Here is a 20,359-nt window from a genome sequence, read left to right as displayed (position 1 = left end):
TTAAGCACATGCGTTAAAAGGGAATGTGAGTGAGCTATACTTAAAACAGGATCTCTTTTGCACGTGAAATTCAGTGTTTCCTCAAGCTGTTCCACCACTGCTTTGCAAAGCAGCTAAGCAGTCAGCATAACTTCAGTCCCAGTGTTAAGCTGAACAGTGACATCTTCAGTCTGGTATTGTCACAAACAGGGTTGGAGGACACAGAACGTGTACTAATAAGACTACCTAGCTCTCCTGTAGATTCCCTAAATCCTCTGGGTGCCTCCACACTGAAGGATACCTTTCTGAGTCAGGAAACTCAGAAAGCTCTGTAAATGTTTCTTCTGATGCAAATCCAAACAGAACACAGGATCAAGGTTTGAATAAATTACCTTTTGCACTCTTAATGGTCCTTTGCAGAACATGTTGCATGGCTGACACAGTCTTTTCGCATGCTACCTGCACATTAACATAATATATCCAGGTTGTAGTAAAATTTCAGCTGCCCAGTTTAATAGCAGTGCTTTTCAAATAATAATATTCAGGCAAACACAACTGGCAAGACACAAACAGGGTGACAACTTTGTAAAGTAGAGTTTGGACAAGAGGTTTCAGAGTCTCTTAATTCTCCCAAAACAGGTATTAGAAATCATACACCCATATCAAGGACTCTATGTGCATAAGGGAAGGAATTGGGATAGAGTAAATGGTTTTCAGTACTTATTAAGTGAGGATAAAAATATATTTATTAATGTACATGCAATGCAGTCTCTCTCTCTCTCTCTCTCTCTCTCTGAACATCTTATTTAGCAAAATTATGTAACTGAAATGTGATCATCCAAAGTTGTACAAGCTAAAATCTTGTAGGAAAAGAGAAATTCCGATTGTTTTAAATAATGTAATAGATTACAAATAATAACAAGAGGCAGCCTAAACTTGCAGACAGATGAAAAACTCTCCCATACCTTCAGATTGTTTGGATGCTTATGTGTCCAGGCCAAAAGCATAGCAGCAAACAAGTCTCCTGTTCCAACAAAGACAGCATCCACTTTAGGAGATTCCACTCGAATTCTTTGTGTCATATTGGTACCATCTGCATTAGCTACAATACAGACAGACAGTTAGGTAACAGACCCAGCAACTAATACGACAGCATTTACCATGATTTTAAAATGATAATCAGATTTGAATTCCTTTCATGAAAGAGTAAGAGCCCTAAAATTATTCATTTAGACTGCAGCAGCTGCTTGCTCAGGAAACCACATATTTATGGAGACTGCTGAATCCTATGCGGGACATACCCAACCAGAATCTAGAGAGAACCTCTGAGTTTTATGGAGTCACGAGAGCAGCTGTACGCAGCAGCAGAGAGTATCTGATCCACTTGCTATACTCAATCACCACTGGAGTGATCAGGCTTACTCCAGCCCCAGCATGTACCAAATACTAAAAAATACCAATTGGTTCTTTGTGGAGTTTGGATGACTTTTTTTTCTTTTGGTCTCAGCAGTCCAGAAGGTTATGCCCAGATTGAGAACACAAAGATGAAGAGAAAACAATATTATTCCACATAACTATGTCCTTTGCATGTAAAAAAATCCTGTGAGAGTCCAAACACACCGTGCATCTTCATGATGATATAGAAGAGGATAGAAAGGAGAAGCAGAAGGGCATTTTACAACCAATCAATCAACAATCCATCAGGGCAGAATAACCTATTAATAGGACAGTGTAATTTTTCATAAAAGCTACTAAACCATCCACAAGTTCTGTTTTATACCACTACTACTTGTCTGGAACACTATCAGGGGCTTTAGCAGCCCTGGTCAATCTCACCTAGGACACACACCCATGCACCCCCCGCCCACTGGTCCAGGAGCTGCACAGAAGCTCAGGCATGGGCACTAGCATCCTCTCCTGAGCTAGGTTGTAGGTGTATCTGCATCCAGCCCTGCTGTCTTGACTTACCTATTAGTTTTCATAGATTAATCTCTGACCTGACCTGTCTCATCTCTCTTCAGTGATCACTGGACTGTCAATGGGACCTGTCTTGCCATCACCACCCCATTCTTCTCACCTTATTCAGATATGCTGTGGATACCCTCAGCTCCCAGCCTGCCTTCCCTCACGGAGCAGTCCCATTCTCACTGCTCTCTGATATTACTGTAGAAGAAGAAGTTCACTTAGGAAATTAAGCTCTTTCAATGCACTGGAAATGGATCTGATGAAACCACTTCTTCATAAAGCAGAGAACTTGGTTAAAAATATATATATTTTAATGAAGCAGTTTGCAACTTACTTTTTCTGTGGCTTCCCAGGGCAATAAGGTAGTCATTTCCTAGAGGTGCCTGCAGATCTGAGCTTGTGATCACCACAGTCTCTGGTCCCATGGCATGGAGCATGTCCATTACCTTCCCATGTGCAAAAAGGAAGGAATCAGTGACTGCAGTGTGTGTTGATTAAACTTTGCACCATTCAGAGTACTTAAGGATTTTTCTCAATCACCTTATTTGGTATCTTTTGTAAAGAGAAAGAACAGTTTCTACTCAGAGAACTCACTTGAATTAGGGGGGGTAGTTTGAAATAGAGGAATCAAAACAGTCAAATTTAAATGCACACACTTGTTAAAATATCCAGGAATCTGTTTGTATTCTCTTTGGATGCTCCTCTGAAAAGAACACACTGTTTCAGATCTGACCAAAATTTTTGTCTGCATCATGTTTTCATGTATCAAAAGTAGCATCAAAAGAAGAGAACAAATACAGAGATACATGTACTCAAGCTGGCATCTTTAAACGCTTACTAGAAATACAATAAATCCAAGCCATGATTTATTTTTTTAGCTAAGACTTTAACAGTTACTAAAAACAAAGAGTTAAAGAGCTAAATCAAAGGCACAAGTGCGTCTGTCTTCATCTTTGTTTCTCGTTGTTTCAAACCCAAAATGTACACCGTCATGTGTCTTTGCAGATGTATTTCCTCCCCACATGTTCATCACTTAAAACCATCAATGGCTTACTTCTGACATCACAACTGGTTGCTACAAAAGTGATTTTGATTTCACAGAAGAAAGAATGTCTTCAGTAATGAGTTTAGCATAAAACACTGATAAAATATTAATTCTCCCGGAAGAGTTTAACTAAAAATCCTCTCAGGCTTGCTATGACTCATGAACAGCTGAATGATAAGGACTTGTATCTGCTGTTTTTTAATTCTCTATTACTTTTTTTCTTGTCTAAGCCTCTAAGTTTCTTCAGCTGTCAGATCTCTTTGCACAAACGTTGGTTGGGTCTTAAAGAAGCAGCAAGTCCACCAGCATATGCTGACAGAATCATAATTTGAAGTAACATTAAACTCAGTTTCACTTCTCATCCACAGTTCAACAAGGACCTAGTCACTGATATTTCTAGTTGTAGGACTCAGCCCCTTCTACACCAAAAGTAGGTCATATTTAGCTAGATGTTAGAAGACTTTATTGTCATCACTAGTTTTGCAGAAGAAATCAGTGAAAGCTTATCACCATGGAAATAGATGGCAGAAGCCCTACCACCTCCAAAAGGGACAAATTCCAGCATGGATTATTACTTGGAAGGACAGACCTACATATGATATGCAGCTGAAGAGACAGTCATATTAAGACAGAATATCCTGCAAGCAATTGTTTTAAAATGTTTCCATTCCTAAGTACAATTCCATCTCCTTACAGGGGATTTTTAAGAAAAAAACATCATAAAGAAGAGCTAGCACACAGGAGATGGAGAGACTGGCAGATAACTAACATGTAAAATTGTTTATAACATCCAACTCAAGCAGCTGTAATTTGCAAACCTAAAACTAAGAGGTGCTCAGGTAACAGTGTTGTTTTCCAGACTGTGGTCCCACTGGCAAGGACAAGAATAGAAGAACCCAGTTACAGGTAGCAGTTGTTAGTATGAACTAACAACTTTATCCCCCTCTCCCAGCACAGTGGAGTAATGTAAAACTGGGGTGGAAATGAGGAATTAAAAGAGCTCAGATCTTTGGAACTGTTTTCTGCTGTGAAGAGTTGGTAATCTACTGACGTTGCATGATATTGCTGGAGAAAAAAAAAAAACAATAAACACCAGGGCTGACAGAGCCCAGCTACTCTCCAGGGTGCCACTGCAGCTGCTGTTTGTTTAAAGATTTTGTATTCTTTGAAGTTCAAAATCAAGCTGGAAGAAACAACATCAGTCCTTTATGAAAGCACTTGGCTAGTCAGCAAAACAAAGAGCTCAATTCTTTTTAAGAAACCAATAAAATCATATTTCTATATTGTCCTTCATCGCCAAGCCCTGCAGCTTTTTACATTTCTTCAGTTTGCATAAAAGGGTGAATCCCTTACACCTCCATGCAGTAAACTTGCAGACCATCTATCATCCTGGTAGGATGATGACGGCAGCTGTCAGCACTCTGGATGTGTCCACCTTTCACCAGGAAGGACCTGAAGGCCATCACTCCCAATCCAGTTTCTCATCTATGCACTACTTTCGCAACCCAGGTCTCATAGCCTTTGAGTCAGTTTAAGAAAAAGAAACGAAACACCAGCAAACACTGTCAGGAAGAGATTCAGAGTGTATTCAGCCAATCCATCTAAGTTTCCTAGTAAGCGCTATTCCTTGCAAACTGTCTCGATGGGAGTAAGAAATAGCTGAAACACTCAGCACTGCTGCTGCATGACTAGGATGTGGACAGCAGAGGGAGCGACTTCTGCAGGTTTCTAATGCCCTGGGTCACTTGGGGTTTTTCACCCCAACCACTGAATTTCCACACTACTGACAGTGCAGTTATTCGTCAGGTGTGCTGCTGCTTGCCTTTTCACTGCAGGAAAACAAACTCAGAGAGATCTGCTCGTTACCTCTGCAGTGCCTTTCTTTGTAGTTCTTTCAGGAAGTTTCTTCAGAAGTCTGACAGAAGAACACAAAGTGCTTCACACACTGAGAGCACAAGCTTTAATGACAGATGGATAGCAAGGATAGAGGCTAAAGCAATTTCAAGGTTAAAGACAAACAAACATTGCAGGTAGAATTACAGAATGAGATCTTACACAATCTATCCCTTACCTACTTACCTCTAAAGCGTCTTTTTCTGTGTGAATCTTCCTGCCAGTAAGTAACCTGAAAATGAAACACAAATCTTGAAAGAGCACATGTACTCCAGGCTACAGCAGCTTTGTTTACTCTTTGAAAGGATGAAAGCTTGGACTGCACAATAGAGGCTTAAACAATCTGGTGGTTACAGATTCTGCTGTACCAGACCACTTTTAAAAGTTATGTGCACAGATACACAGTGCTTCTGAGGCAGGCTTGTATCAGTCCTAACCCATTTCCTATACCCTAAAAGTTGCCTCACAAGTGTCTTCTCTCTATCTCCCATGTAGTTGCTCCCTCCCTTTAGGGGGAGAGTCTGTAACACATCATAACAGATTATCTCCTGACTAAAAAGAGTCACACCTATGTAGACAGGGTCAGCATGAGGCATTCAGATTTCAACTCCTAGGAGATATCGCCATGGTGGGATTTCTAAATATAATTTTGGGGCTTTTGAGTCAAATTATTCCAGATTTGACATTCTGACATACAACATGAACTTTTTCACAAATGGGTAAGAATGGGAGAAGGAAATGAGGTATTTTTTCAATCTGCCCTAGATACAGATCTCTAGAAACAGTAAGAAATACTCCTGAAAATGAGAGACTAGAAAAAAAAAGAGAATTCTGTTCCTCAAGTAACTCCCTTTTTTTTTTTTCTGCTTTCAGTATTGAACAACAGGAGGTTTGCTGAGCACTACTTTAAAACAACAGCTAAAAACAAAACCCAACATATACATACATACGGCACTGTACTGAGACAAATGAAAGAACAGCTATCAGTCTGCCCTGTTTTTATCCCTGTGTTTATTTTGTTATAAAAGGAAATTAAGTACTTACTCAGCCTCGAACTGGTTAGGAGTAATTATATCAGCAACAGGTACAACTTTGTCCCTGTAGACTGGGAGGAGGTCCTTGGGCACATACTATGGAAGAAAAGATGGTATCGAATGTTATCAGCAGCCATATTGGATGTGGGAGTAACACTCTCCAGTAAACCTAAAGCTACCAGTGTACTGATATCAGCAGGAATTAAAATGGCTGTGCATCCTCCAGCTGGTGACAGTGCTGCCAACAGCTCTTTTGTCACTGACTGTGATGGGAAGCATCGCTAAGCAGGCCTAAAGTGGTATCATTTAAAGAAGTGGTGTCTAGATGAAGAGCTTTTGGGTTCCCTCTTACCAAGATGACAGAGCAGCATGAGGAAATAAAGTGTCCAACCACAACGAACTCTTTTTTGTGTCCTCACCTCCAAACTAAACTACTTTGTTGTTGTACCAATGGAAAAAAGGTCCTTTGCTGCACCGGTGTGTACCCACAGTGATTGTGTCACACTTGTGGGACTTGAGGAAAAAGTAACATTCATGTAATGTATTATTTGTCTCCTCCTTTTTAGTGCAATATTTCTGGGGTGATACTCTTCATCAGCACCCCATTTTCTAAACCAGGATTAATCCTTCTTTTCACCTATGTTTTAATTTCTCTGTTAGGCTCATAAGCTGTGTCGGGCAGGGTGTTATTTATCCATATTCCCAAGTGTTACTATCTCCCATTCCAGTTTTATCAGTCGCAGATAAAACCTTATCATGGTGTTGACCATTAGGTTCTACTAGAAGACACATCATATTGCTACGCAGCTCATTCACGTTTTTATGGTGATGTGATGATGTTACGGGGACTCTGCCTTCAGACAGAAGTTCAAGACTAGATCACATCTAAATCAAACCATTTTAAATAATAATTTTATTACTTTTTATGGCAGAAATGAGCTGGTGGGTTGCATGTTAAATTTTCTCCTCTTCTTCCACCTATCTTGTCTTCCACCCAAAAGACACGGGAAGATCCATAGCTATGACTTCTCCCCAGAGCCAAGGCTTTGCAAGGTGACTCTACAGCTACTAGATCTCTGCCTTGTTAGAAAAAGCTAAGGACAATAAATATTGCAATAATCATAAAATGAAAGAATAAGACCACAAAAGCAATGGCAAATTTATTCCTAACTGCTATGCCACGTGATTTTTTATGAGCAGGTAAACTGTAAAAGGTACAAGGACAAAGAGGAATTCATAGTGCATGACTAGCTTAGGCAGAAGAAAATATAAAATATCATTACTGCTGATCTCTTCTCACATTGCACTTTCACTGCAACTATCTGCTAGTGTTGATTAAAAATGAATGTCTCTTTGTCAGTACGCAGTCTGGAACTGGCACACACGACCTTTCTGTCACTACCACAGCCCAATGCCTAACAGCTGCTGGATCTCACATGAAATAAGTCATCTTCATTTAGGTTCAAGCGGTAGGTCAATTTCTGTGATCGCTGACAATGTGAGCAAGGCTACCTGCCAAAACCGCTATCTTGACAGAAAATGAGAGAACTCCAGTCAGAAATGAAGGGGAAGAGGGGAATATTTTCCTGTGGACAGGGTCCGTATTCTACCTGTTCTCTCAGCGGAGAGTTAAAAATAAATCCTCGAGGTATACAACCATTATGCTCCCCAGATGATAAACTAATGATAAACAGGAACAAATTTAGTTGATGCTGGGATCCAAAGCCACACCGACGTAAAGTAGCTTAGTCTTTGTGTTTAAAAATTAATAAATTATGTTTACACATTCATATAACAAAAAGATCACTATACAAAGAATCTAAACAAATAAGTACTAACCATGGAGCCTTCTCCATTCCACTTGTCACCCATCACTGGATCACATACTGTAACAGAGAACAAATCTAGCTTTAGAGACGGGGGGCAGTCAAACAGACATTGGTGGGGGTAAAAGCTTTAAGTAACAGTAGCAGCTATGTTACAGCATTGTCCCTTGATAGCTCATACACTCACACAGTTCTTGCAGCATACTTATCCAAAACTTCTTAATTGGTGGCTGAAAGAGTAAGGCAGGTGTAAAAGAAAACTTAAACAGGTATCAGAGGGTTGTAGTCACCCTCTGCTACCTGCTTCCATGTTGTTACATCTGGAAGCAATGACAATGAGAGGGTCTGATCACTGGGACAGAAGAGGCTTCTGTTATGGAAAATGCACAGAGCCCTCACCTTCACTCCCCAGCCCAAAACTCTGGTGTAGTAATACTACTATGGTGGGAAAGAAACATGGAAGAAGCTAATATTTGTGAAAATAGTCCTATTTTTACTTTAGTGTAAAAATATACATGCAAAATGTTGTGTTGTACACATAAAAAGTACGTGTATTAAAATGAAACAAGAAGAACATCCAGGCCAAAGTACATAAACTTATCCTTGATGTAGTATTAACAGGTTCTGAATCATCTGCAATATTAACAATGTATTCTAAGTGCCCTCAGTTTCAAAGCAAGAACAGAAACAACCTTGGCTTCTACTTCAAAAAGAATACTGTTCACTGTGTTACAAGAGCTTTCAGCAAGATAAAAAAGAAATACAAATCCCAACATATCAAATCAATGTCCAATTGATACTTAAGGAAGTTTCTATGAGCAACAAGAGACATTTGTTTTACCTTTTTAAAAGTATTTTCTTTACAGTATGATCTGTTTATTAAACATACTGGATCTTAGAAGCTTAGTTGTGTTCCCATTATCTGACCACTTCCTTCCCGTTCTATACAGTTAGATATTTCTTTCTGTTCATACTCCAATACAGTTTTTAGTTTTCACTTGCTAGTACAGGACTGTGGAGAACCTGCCAATGTAACAGCTTTACTATGGGCTAAAAAGCTATAAAAATCAAGCTCATGGTGATATCTCTGCTATATTTTTCAAGATGAGAACTGTGCTTTATTAATTCTAAGTCCACTATCACACTATGCGGCATTGCACCTTGTAAATCCTGTGAACCATTCTAGATTCCTGCCCACAGGGTTTATTGAACTGAAGATGCCAAGCGCCAACTCTGATTCGCAGCTCTTTATCCCAGTAAATCCCCACTGACTTTGCTACGTTACTCTAAACTCTTGCTCAATTCAAGCCTACGCCGATTGTACTCAAAAGTCCTGAAACTCTCAGAGAGTCCGAAATGAAAAGAGGGGAATCTTTGCTCTGAGCATTCCTGGGTAATTTTAGCACGAGTAACCAGAATTAAAAATGTCTTTGAATTACTACACTTACACATTGCGACTGTTCTTCTGGGATGAAAAAGAAAACATGGCAAGGCTGGATGGGAGTCTATCCCACTTTTGACTGACTTGGAAATCAAGAAGAGGCTTCAGCTATCAGCACTTCCAGCCTATGCCTCGAAATTAAAATCCCAGCTGGCTGCTGCTGTTTGTACAAGACTTCCTTTGATACAATCACTTCTTAACACACACTCTCCTTTGGATGGCATACAGGCGTAATATCAGAAAGATAAAATCCAACTCCCTCAACACTTAAGCAATGTTGAAATGAAACTTCACTGGAGTCTCAGCTGGTCCCAAGCAGATCTGAGCACAAAATGATTGTGAAATGCTGGGTAGCATCAGAATGCTTTCATCCTAAAGCATGAAAATGATGGGCATATACAACAATGAAGCAGAAAGAATTACAATTCGCATCCTTACCATACACTAGGTTTGAATTCTGTTGCTTCAACTCCTGGACAATATCCACCACCATTGCAAGAAATGATGTGTCCCTTGTATAACCTTTGTGAAAAAAGACACTTTTAAAGTTAATTTTCAATAATGTTTTACTGGTGTATTTATTTGTTTACTTATTTAGCATAGAAATGTTGCATACTTCTCATTTGCATTCTCATACGCATTTGGATCAATGCATATGAAAAGAAAGGCATTTTAGTATTTTATTCAGGAATAATAAGTGGAAGAAAAGTCAAGGCAGTCTCCACTATAAACACAACTTTAGAAATCCATTTGCTAAGTACATTATACATGAAGTGCTTATACAACTTCAAAATGTTTGAACATACATACAAAACAGTGAGGCTGTGTTTCCAACGCATTAATGCAAGGAAAATTAGTCTCAAACATTTCAGAGCAATGGCCAATATACTAATAAAATCCCTAATCTTAGGCTTAGTTGTGAGATAAGCTAGACATTTGTTTATTTATTTATTTATTTACATCTCAAGGCCCTAAATACAATGTTAGCTCTACAACATTCTCATTTAATTATCAATTTCTTTAACATTTATCTGTTTTTTTTTATTCATTTATATATTTACTTATTGTATTTATTTTACATGTTAATTTCATTTATAACACATTAATTAACAAACTCATTTTCATTTACTCTAGTTCATTTAATCTAGCTAGGTAGCTTCTTCAAACCTTCAGCAGTGCCCATTCTACTAATATATTTAAAAATACATTTTGGAGACTTCTTTTTAGTCTTAAAATTGTTCAATTCTTACATGTTGAGGACAAATGGAAAAAGATTCCAAGATTCTGGGGCAAAATGCTTTGTCTTATTTCCATTAAATGCTGATTATCATTGAAAAAAGAAAAGCAAAGATTTTTGTTTTCAATGACCTGTCACAGTAGACTGGCTTAAAAACCTATAAAGCCATAGTATGAGTAACATTATTGATGGAGGTATTTCAAAAGCATTAAAGAACTGGAGTTTATCTGGCACCCTGAATGCTCTACTCTAAGTGAAACAAATACTTAAAGACCTACAAGTAACTGACAGTCACAAAAGTTAATGAAGTGTCATTTTATATAATCACCCTAAAGGTAACCATTTCCATTTCAGCCAAGATACCTACAGTAATTAGACATGCAATTACAGTCAAATCCTAACTGCTGACAAATTAATTTAAGTGTTTGATTAATCATATCCAGGTCACTGGAGGTAGCAAAGTATGGCTGTGCAACATGGTGAATAACTGTTCCGGTTTGAAGAGAAAAATACGTCTTTTGGCCCTGAATGAAGAATGATGATTTTCAAGTTCAGCCGTAACTCAACGCAAAAATAGAGAGGGTTTTATTAGATCATAAGAACTGAATGTCATTTCCACCCATTCCTTCTCTTTGTCTACACTTCTCTGTGTCTATACTTTGTCTATACTGGCTACACTGAACAAGCGTTTTAAACAAACTGGAACAAAACACTGACCCATCTATACATCTATACCCAAAAGTCCTATTTTATAAGGCATTTAAATATTTTTTTGTCTTCAACATTTTCAAAAGATATGAATTTCTGTTGTTTTTAATCTCTTACATCTGTTTTGGCAGTTTAAGACGCTAACAGGAAAGGAGCTGGGGACCCTTCTAAGAGTTGGAAGTAAAATAACGAAGGAACATTTCAGCAAAAATAATATTCAAACATTATTTACCAACGCTGTATAGTAACATCTCCTGAAAACTCCTACAATACAGTGAGCTTTTCCTGGAAATGTCCTCTGAGTGACATCTTTCAAGGAAACAAAGGATGTTCTTTTAGTTTGCAATTACAAAGAACACATTTATGCTGAAATTAATTTCTTAACCTTAGCTCTTTTCTTATTTAGTCTCCTTTACTTTGGAAAGATTCCCTGAAACAGAAGGGAAAATAACCTTTCAGTCATGCCATACCCTTCAAGCCAGAATGACTGCTTTGGGGTTATAATCCATACAGTTAAACTCTCCAGTTTTCCTTTTGTATAAGGAGATTGCTTTCCTACATGTGGAAACTGTGAAATTAATTAAATGTGGCAATTTATTTCTGTTTACCTTTAAAAAGTGACAGTTCACTGCCATTAAAAAAAAAAAAGATACTGTAATCTAAACCGGACGCATAGCTCTCACTGAGGTGAAACCCAATAATTGATCTACATCAAAGAGGCAGAAATTGGATGAGAAGCAGCCTGTATTAGAAACTGCTGATATAATCTCCCCATTCTATACAACATTCTACAAGAAGCTTTCTTTGCCTATATTTACAACACTTTTCCCTTAGTAGTGCATAAAGTCATTGTGTCCTCCAAAACTGTATTCACTTGGAGAAGGTAAAAGGAGCTATGTAGCAACAAGCGCAAATCAAAAATATGTGATAGAGAGAAAAACAAAATCCACCCCTCCTTATGCTTTGCTCTGTATCCAAAGCACAATCCCATGAAGACCAAGTAGAAAAAACAAGGGCAGACAACTGCGTACAAGTCATTCTGTTATACCAGAGTGCTACTAATGCAAATTTAGGAGGAAGGATTAAACCCTTCAGAGGGATTTTAAATACTCTGACATTCCTCACCCTTTTTTTCTGTAGTCACTCCCAAAACATTAAATAAGCCTGTACAAGACTGGCCTGTATACGTCTGTAAACTATACCAGAGGATCAATTTACGCACCCAGTTACAACCTTCTGGCTGGAGAACACTGTTTCCAACTAAATAACATGAGCAGTTAGGTCTATAATATACAATTGAAATCACAGGAGGAATCTAAGGAGGAAACATGCAATTGTGTGGTTTGGGATAAGGAGGGATATGGTTTATTTATCTCTACGCTCATTTTACTTTTCACGTGAACTCGAAAGAAAGAAACTCTTCATACCTGTGAGTACATAATCATACTGGTTGACCTTGTTCAGCTTAAGTCCTTCATACAGTTCATGAAGTTCATCTGAATTTAACACCTGACCCTTCCAGTGTGCATAACCTGCAAAAGAAAAGCCAGATCATTTTTCAAGGGCTAGGTTTTCTAATTAGGATCACAGAGATCAAATGTGGAGGAACATCATAGGCATCAGAAGGCATTTCTAACTTTCTAGTAAAAGAGTAAAATCTATTTTTGTTATTTTGTATTATTATTATACGGAAAAAAAAATGACAGCAGGATGCCACATTTAATTATCGGCCATAAACTGCACTATGCAGAGCCCAGGTTTCACTCAGAAGAAAACAGGCTTGTAGGTACGGGCTTGTGGGGTCTATCTGAACACAGGTATGCAGCACTTTCATACCTGACACGGCTTTCACTGGCAACTGCATATACCTAATAGAGCAACCACAGCAGAATATCATCATGAGAAGTTCTCTAAATGTACAATTTCATCTGACAGAGTGCCTTCCAAAAATAGGATGATTTTAATGCTGAGACTGCTGGAAGAGGCAAACAAGTATCAGAAAGGCACTAAAAAATGGACAAATAATATCCATACATTCTTGTCCTTGAGGGATCTGTAGGAATTATAAGCAAGTATTTTTGGCTGAGAAGTGGATGGAAGGCAAAGTTACAGGGAGAAACCAAAATGCCTTCAGCAAACAATTGACCAAGCTCCAAGGCAGCCAAATTGTCAATTAATAAATAAATACATTTCACTGTCAGATGCTAAACATTTATTGAAAAATGTAAATGCATCTTTCACCTGGTCATCAAAGCCTGCCCATCTAGATGGCAGCCACCGCTCCCTTTTATATATATATGTGCATATATATATATATAAAGCAATGGCATTTCCTCCAAGACGTTAGATGAGGCACCCAAAATTTAACTCTTCCAACGTTCATAAATTCAGTTTTTGTTGTTGTTGTTTTTTAAAATCCCATCTTTCTATTAAGTTGGATTACAAAAAGTGAAACATTACATTAGTATCTTCTTCCACACCACCATGTGAGTAGACAATGGTATTTCGTTTTAATTCCTGCTCTTGGAGTTAGAAAATTCTGTGACAAAAACTCTTGGCTTTGATTATCACTCTAAACTGTGTCATTAGAGGAACTGCCAAAAGGTGCCTAGAGCCTAGGATAAACACATTTTTCAGTTTTGCTTCTTACAAATGCAAACACACCCACAGCAGGGTGAGCAGATGGATCATTTTGCTCTCCTCGTCTCACAAAGCCCTAGTCCCTAAAACACGACGCTCTGCCAGCTGGTGAAGGGACTGACTCACATCAGCCACGCGGATTCTCTCCTTAGCAAATGTTTTTTAAAAAAAGTCTTTGTGAAGAAAGGGAGAGAGCTCCAAGTACACGAGGAACCCTTGACTGCAGATGATTCAAGCACTTGGCTTATTTAGGCAACCGTTTGTACTGCCACATCACGGCTTCAGGGAGAAATTATCTGCCCTCTCCTCTTTGCTGAATCTAAATTTCTCTTAGCACTCAAAATCCAGTCCACGCAGGGACATGACACAGTCCTTTGTGCTCCAGTGTGCCCGTAATTCATCAGCAAAGCTGAGCTTGTTTCCACAGACATGGAAACTCAGTGGGCATATGAGGGGAGAGCAGTTTGCACCCAGAATCAAGGTCAGCCAGCTCGAGCAAGGGCTTCCAGGCGTACCTGAAGGTCCTTTTTCACTATCTGGTAACAAGTGCAATATGACCTAAAATGCAATCACACAACAGCTGGAGGAAAAAAAGCCCTACAGGAGAACTCGGGGAAGCCCCAGCTCCTCAGACAGAAGAAAAAAGGCAATGCCTTCACTGGATCTGCGGGGAACTGGGATTTTGCTGGGAGCTGAGATATGTTTGAGAAGAGAGAAACAAAAATCGACACTGACAGTGATGTGGAAACCACTCTAAGCCCTTTCCCCGGGGGAATCTTCATATAACATGATGAATAAGGGCAAAACCCCATGACCCTGGTAAGGTCAATGACCCTGACCGTACTCTCCTGGAAGAATTTAGAGCCAAAAAGCAGCTTCTGCAGAGGGGCAGAAGAAAATGCCAGCTGCTCATGATTAAAAACGCTTTCAGTGATGGAAGAATGGACACCTTGGGGTCCCAAAAAGAGGGAGAGGGACTGCTCTGAAAGGGGAAAGGTCTGGGTAAGGTCCAGCAAAAACCCAGACAGATACTGTAAGGTCGAAAATACACTGCATTGCCCTGAACCCAAAGAGACTTAGCAGGGAATGCCAGCTGCAAGCTTCAACATCTTGAAGCCCAGTGGCTTTAGGGAAAACCATCAGATTGGTTGGAAGTAAGGATGACAATGAGGAATCACTGTCCTTCTTGGCAGGACGTGAGGGCTTGGCTAGTGATGAGCACATCTGAAGGCCCAGAATTGCAAAGACCTTAAGGAAAATCTGCTTCCTAGAAAAGTTATCCCTATGCCTGCACCCCTAAAATATGCATGTTTGGCAAACAGCAAGAGAAAATTGTAAATCTTCTGTTTATCTGTCCACGTGCTGTAACCCCTGTCTGTAGCAGAAGCAGAGTGGCACTTAATACAAAAGTTCAAGGTCTCACAGTATCTGGCTACCTGAGCACAAAAACCACAGCCAAGAAAACTTTAGGATGAGTTTCAAGCTAGTACTTGGCAAAACAACTGCACCCCATTTGGAAACTACGCAGGTGGTTAGGTTGAGCAGCTGGATCAATCTATTAATCTTTTATCTGGGATGTTAAGGTCAGATTTTGGCTTGTACCTTCCACAAAGGATGAACGATGGGTCCTACTTCCTTCAGTCACAAAACCACTAAATAATTCTACTCGGTGCCAGGATAAGAGAGCAGAGAGAAGGCTGCCAGTCACGACACAGCTCTCCAAAACTGCACTTGGCAACACTGCATCTGGCTTGAGCTGACTGCATTAGTTTTCTGGATTAATAAAAATTGTAAACACATAGTTGAACATAAACCATTAAACATCTGTATACCCCTTCTACTTACCTGTATTATAGCCTTTTATTGCAGGTAAATTTTATATACTTGTTTTTAAGCAACCGAGGGAATGAAAAACATGTAAGACATGATGCTTCCTGCCCCTCATCCCTCTAAAATGATAAACTTATTCATTAGTCTCCAAGCAGATGTCTTACTTCACCTGTATCTAAAAGAATAAATACGAGAAACAGCTCGCACTACACTCAAGATACATTTACATACTTTTCTTTCTAACCTTCCTCCAATGCTACTTTTTTTTTTTCCTTTGGAATGTATTTATAAGCTTCTTAATTACTTTCAAAAACAATGAGAAAAAGAACAGACTAAAACTCCCAGGCATACCAGAAGAAAAACCAAACCAAACCAAATAAAACCAGTTAAGCACAGCAAGGCGTGTACGATGTCTTTGTTCTCCAACGCGAAGCATTCTGCTCTGAGGTTTGAGCTCTCCTGTGGTGCTCCCTGCAGATCTGTTCCCAGGGGCTTCAATAACCAAGTATTTCACATGAGAAAAGGAAGGAAGATGTAGCGTTTAAGGCACGTGGTGGGCAAGCAATCTGCTTTCACCTGTGCCACGAAATTCACGTGCAAACTCTGCAGATAAACTGGTCTAAAAACATTACTTAAATCTTCAGCTACCAAGAGGGCTTCAACAGAACCAGACACAGAGAACCTAATTCCCCCCTGGGCAGAACTAGGGCATTATTTACAGCTGGCCAGTGTGGGAGTAAAATATTACCACCGTTAGGCAAAAGTGGGGATGTTTTTCTTTTTGTCCCACACATCACAGGCGTGAATGAGTGCATATGGGTGGCAGACTGTGAAGAATCACATCAACAAGATATAATTTCTCACGTATCAGACCTACCAATCAATCCGACCACGCACTACACTCCCACTAAGTGAAAGACAAAAGTATTTTGCTTTAAAAAAAAGGGGGGGGTGGGAACAGGCTATTTGTTCTGGAACAACTTCAAAGGTAAGATTTAGATGGCTAAGTAAGCATGTTACATGCTTATCATTAACAAAAATACAAATCACATAAGAATTAAAAGATGCACCTCCCAAAATAAACAACGATGCAGTCAAGAAAAAGACAACCTAGATTTTTATTTTTGCATATTAGGCAACGAGATGCTTTTGCAAACAAAACAGTAAGAGAATAAAAAGCCCAAACTCTCTGTAGGTTGCATGACAGCTTTTTTTTTTTTTATTTGTACAAGAAGCACGACGCCATTCAAGGGTGAGTCACTCTAATCATAGCGTAAAAGTTCCTCGCCAAGCAATATGACAAACTGTTCTCCCAGGGGAGCTGATTTAAAACACATTTTCCGAATTTCAGGGTTATCAGAGACTAAAGAAGGCTGAATTTTCTGAGCAGAAGTCAGCAGAAATAGCCCTGAGGTATCTTAATCATTTAAAAACAGGGCCAAAAAAAAAAGAGCTAAAATGATTCACTGAAGAAGGCCTGTTAGTCATGAATTCTCCCTGTGTTTTATCTTTCACTGACAGGATCAAGTTTAAAGATGGAGACGAGGAGAGAAAGAAGGCCATGTCCAAACACCACGTCACACACTTTGCTACCTTTGCCCCCCCTGGCATGTTGCACTCTTTTGGAAACCATGTTCCCAGCTAGACTTTGAAGCACAAGTTTACTCTTCAGCTTCAATCATGACCACAGCAAAGTTTCTCATAAGATGCTGTTCTCCTAAGTAAATCACCAGGTTTTCTCCCCAGTTCATCCAGCACATGATCCCTGTGTGTTGTGGCACTGCTCCAGACACAAGTCACATCCTGTACACTAGTCCCAGAAGCAGCACAGGCTGCACGTACATCGACTTGCGTGCAGGCATGCATAAATAAATGTTCAGGCTGGACAAAAGTCTCTGTGAGGACACCACTGGATGTTCCTCTACCAGGGGGAAGGTGCAAAGCCCTCTGGATTTGCAAAACTGGGCTCAGAATCTACAACTTCAGAAAGGGTGGAAGAGATTTCATGGAGAAACAAGCATTAGAAAACTATACCTGTCATAAAAGGGAATACGTCCCCTTCCTTTCTTTTCCATTCCTTCTTTATTCATCCAAATAACCAAAGCTTGTAAATAGAACCTTCTTTTATTTACTCTTGACAAGTGCCAAGGACTTACTGTATTTTGATATTCTTTTGAAAACTTTGCTGCCCAAAGTCAACAGATTGTGCACCAGTCTTTGTGTTTTTTTTTTTTAACTACATTTACTAAGACAATCAAGACTAAAGAAAAAAAAAAAACAAACTGATAACATGACCCCTAAATACCAGAAGACAAATTAAAAGTTCCAAATATTTGAAAGGCTTGCGATCTCAGAGACATTTTTAGTTTTGGGATGTTCATTTGTGCCTTCTTAAAAATAAATAAATAAATTGCTAATTTCTTGTTCCTTCTACAATCTTCATTGTCTGGTCATTCTATTGGTAATGTAACTTCAGACACATTCAGGTTTTGGTCCAATATAAACTCTATTAAGCTCTTTTAATGCCCTATGAAATTGTTTTATTCTTAAAACTGAGGGCCAACAAATGACAGGTGCTAATCCATTTTCAGTTTTTAGTTATTACTTCAGGTGAAAAAATTGCTCAATTCCTGGACGATTACAACAGCTTTACCCAGCTATCGAAAATGAAACAAAAGAAAACGAAATATCAAAATCTCAAACTCCAGAACTAAATACATTAACGAAATAGGTCGATCAAAACATCTCTTAAAGCATGAGCAAACCTTTGTACTGTGCCAAAGGTTGCAAGCAGAATAAATAGCTTTTTGCCTGAGCCAGGAAAGAACCCCTAAGTCTTTGTTTAATTATTACTTCTTTCATGACTTTCCTCAACAAGAAGAGATGGCTTTCTACCTACCTTTGAAGTATTTGCTTTCTCTTTCCAGGGTGAAACCCTGCTGATATGAAATTCCTTCCATGATAGGAACATCTTATAAGCTTTTGAAAGCTGCCTGGAGGTGAACATGCTAAAAGACAGCAGAGGCTTCCTATCTGCTCTCTGTTCCAAAATTTAGCAGCTGATTAATAGTTGTACCTCTGAGAGACTAGGATATTATCTAAGTATGTGCCTTTTTTTTTTTTTGTCAGAAACCCCTTTGCTCTTTTCTAAGTCACTGAAGTCGAGATTTGTCCCTTGATTTTACCTAGAGTACATTTCCCCTCAGTCTGTCACCACCATTACAGTAGATGTGTCTCCATTGATTTAAAAACAGCAAGGCACTCGGAGCTCCTTTATGGGTTAAAGGTTTTTTAAAATAAAGAAATTTAATCTTTGTTTTGAAAAATAAAGTCTTCTACCATTGTGCACATTAAAAAGTCTAAAAGTATGATGCGAGTACATCATATTTTGTTGATGTTCAGGCTTAGGACTCAAGCAAAAATACACCCAAATGTATGAACACCTCATCCCTCCCTCCAAAATGCCATTTTAGGATAATTGCTCACCTTCTGGATGGACACAAAAAGTGGGAATGTTTTGTTTAGTTTGTTATTACACTGATGTTTGTGGTTGGTAATGTGATTATGAGCATCATAGGGCCATAAGGTACAGAATGCAGTACTGAAGACTTCCCTTTTCACAGAACTGGCTGCTCAGCTGGCCGTAGTTGTGTTATCTCATTGTCTGAGCTAATTATATTACTGCCTAATAAAAGAAACTCACACTCTGAAGTAGCAGAACAGGCCATTTCCATGTCATATAATGCTCTAATCCCAAATCCACAGACTTCTGAAAGACCTGAAAATTACATTTATGTCTGATATCCTGAAAATGGGAGTGAAAGAGAACTCCTTTCTACTGTCATGATAAACTGAGCCACACGTTGAGTACAGCTGAGTGATGGTGCGGTGGTGTCTTTAAGGTACATGTAAATATTTTACCTGTGTGGTTTGAAAACTGGACTGAGTTCACAGTGTCAACTTCAAATCCCAAAACCTGTAACAAAACACAGCAATATTTCTTTTACTAATACAGCTTTGTCAATATTGTACTGGAATCACAAAACGTAAGACAGCATTCTTATTTTTCAGAGCACTTTTAAAAATTTTTAGTGCTGTTTCACAGTGAAAGCTGGGTCAACATACATGCAACATAAACAAACAATGCAGTACTTTAGCACAGAATGGAAAAAGTGACATTGGCAACAACATCAGAAAAACAGAGCCCTGAATCCTCAGGCAAGAGTTCATCTGGGGACAAGGATGGAGAGGTTGTCCCAGCAGCAATGACAGAAGCCATGAAGAAAGCCTTGGCTAGTTTTTCTTGGCAAGGAAAGCAGTCTGAATTTCAAGGTAATAAATGAATGCAAAATATAGAGGCAGGATGCTGTTAGTATTTCAGAAAGCCAATCTTTCTAAAAAAAGGACAGAAGAATCCTAAAAGGGATCAATGTGATGAGCAATACTTGGATTTCACAAGTAGGTTCTTTACAGCTCGGCGCTAAGAGAATAGAAAGAAATCAGAGAGAATTAATTGGGGGAAAATTAGGCAATCAAAGGGAAAGACCTTCTAAAAGGACAAAATTAAAAAAAAAAAAAAAAAAAGCCTAAAGCATGCTCCAAACCCATCTGCTACCTTGCATTACCAGCAAACCAAATATTGAAAGAAACAATTTGCTAGTGCAATCAACAAACACATTCCTGTTGCCCAAAAAGAGATAAATATTTTGAAAATAAGAACACCAAGTCAGGAGAAAACTAACGAGGATTATTTGCTTGATA

At 38.9% G+C, this 20,359-nt stretch overlaps 1 protein-coding gene across 1 annotated transcript in view; it reads right to left on the bottom strand.

The window, feature by feature from the left end:
- Positions 1–20,359, bottom strand: part of PDXK (pyridoxal kinase) — a 46,548-nt gene that overhangs the window by 4,800 nt on the left and 21,389 nt on the right. Inside the window, exons 2-10 of the mRNA XM_068685377.1 lie at positions 19,520–19,574; positions 12,556–12,660; positions 9,622–9,705; positions 7,756–7,802; positions 5,927–6,012; positions 5,069–5,114; positions 2,279–2,390; positions 945–1,081; positions 372–438 (exon numbers count right to left, since the gene is read on the bottom strand). Of these exons, the coding sequence (XP_068541478.1) occupies positions 372–438; positions 945–1,081; positions 2,279–2,390; positions 5,069–5,114; positions 5,927–6,012; positions 7,756–7,802; positions 9,622–9,705; positions 12,556–12,660; positions 19,520–19,574 (739 nt within the window). The remainder of the gene's footprint in view (positions 1–371; positions 439–944; positions 1,082–2,278; positions 2,391–5,068; positions 5,115–5,926; positions 6,013–7,755; positions 7,803–9,621; positions 9,706–12,555; positions 12,661–19,519; positions 19,575–20,359) is intronic.

The sequence above is a fragment of the Anas acuta genome, chromosome 1 (genome assembly GCF_963932015.1).
Source record: "Anas acuta chromosome 1, bAnaAcu1.1, whole genome shotgun sequence".
Taxonomy (NCBI): Eukaryota; Metazoa; Chordata; class Aves; order Anseriformes; family Anatidae; genus Anas; species Anas acuta.
Note: the sequence above shows the minus strand (reverse complement) of the source record. Positions and strands in the feature narration are given on the sequence as shown.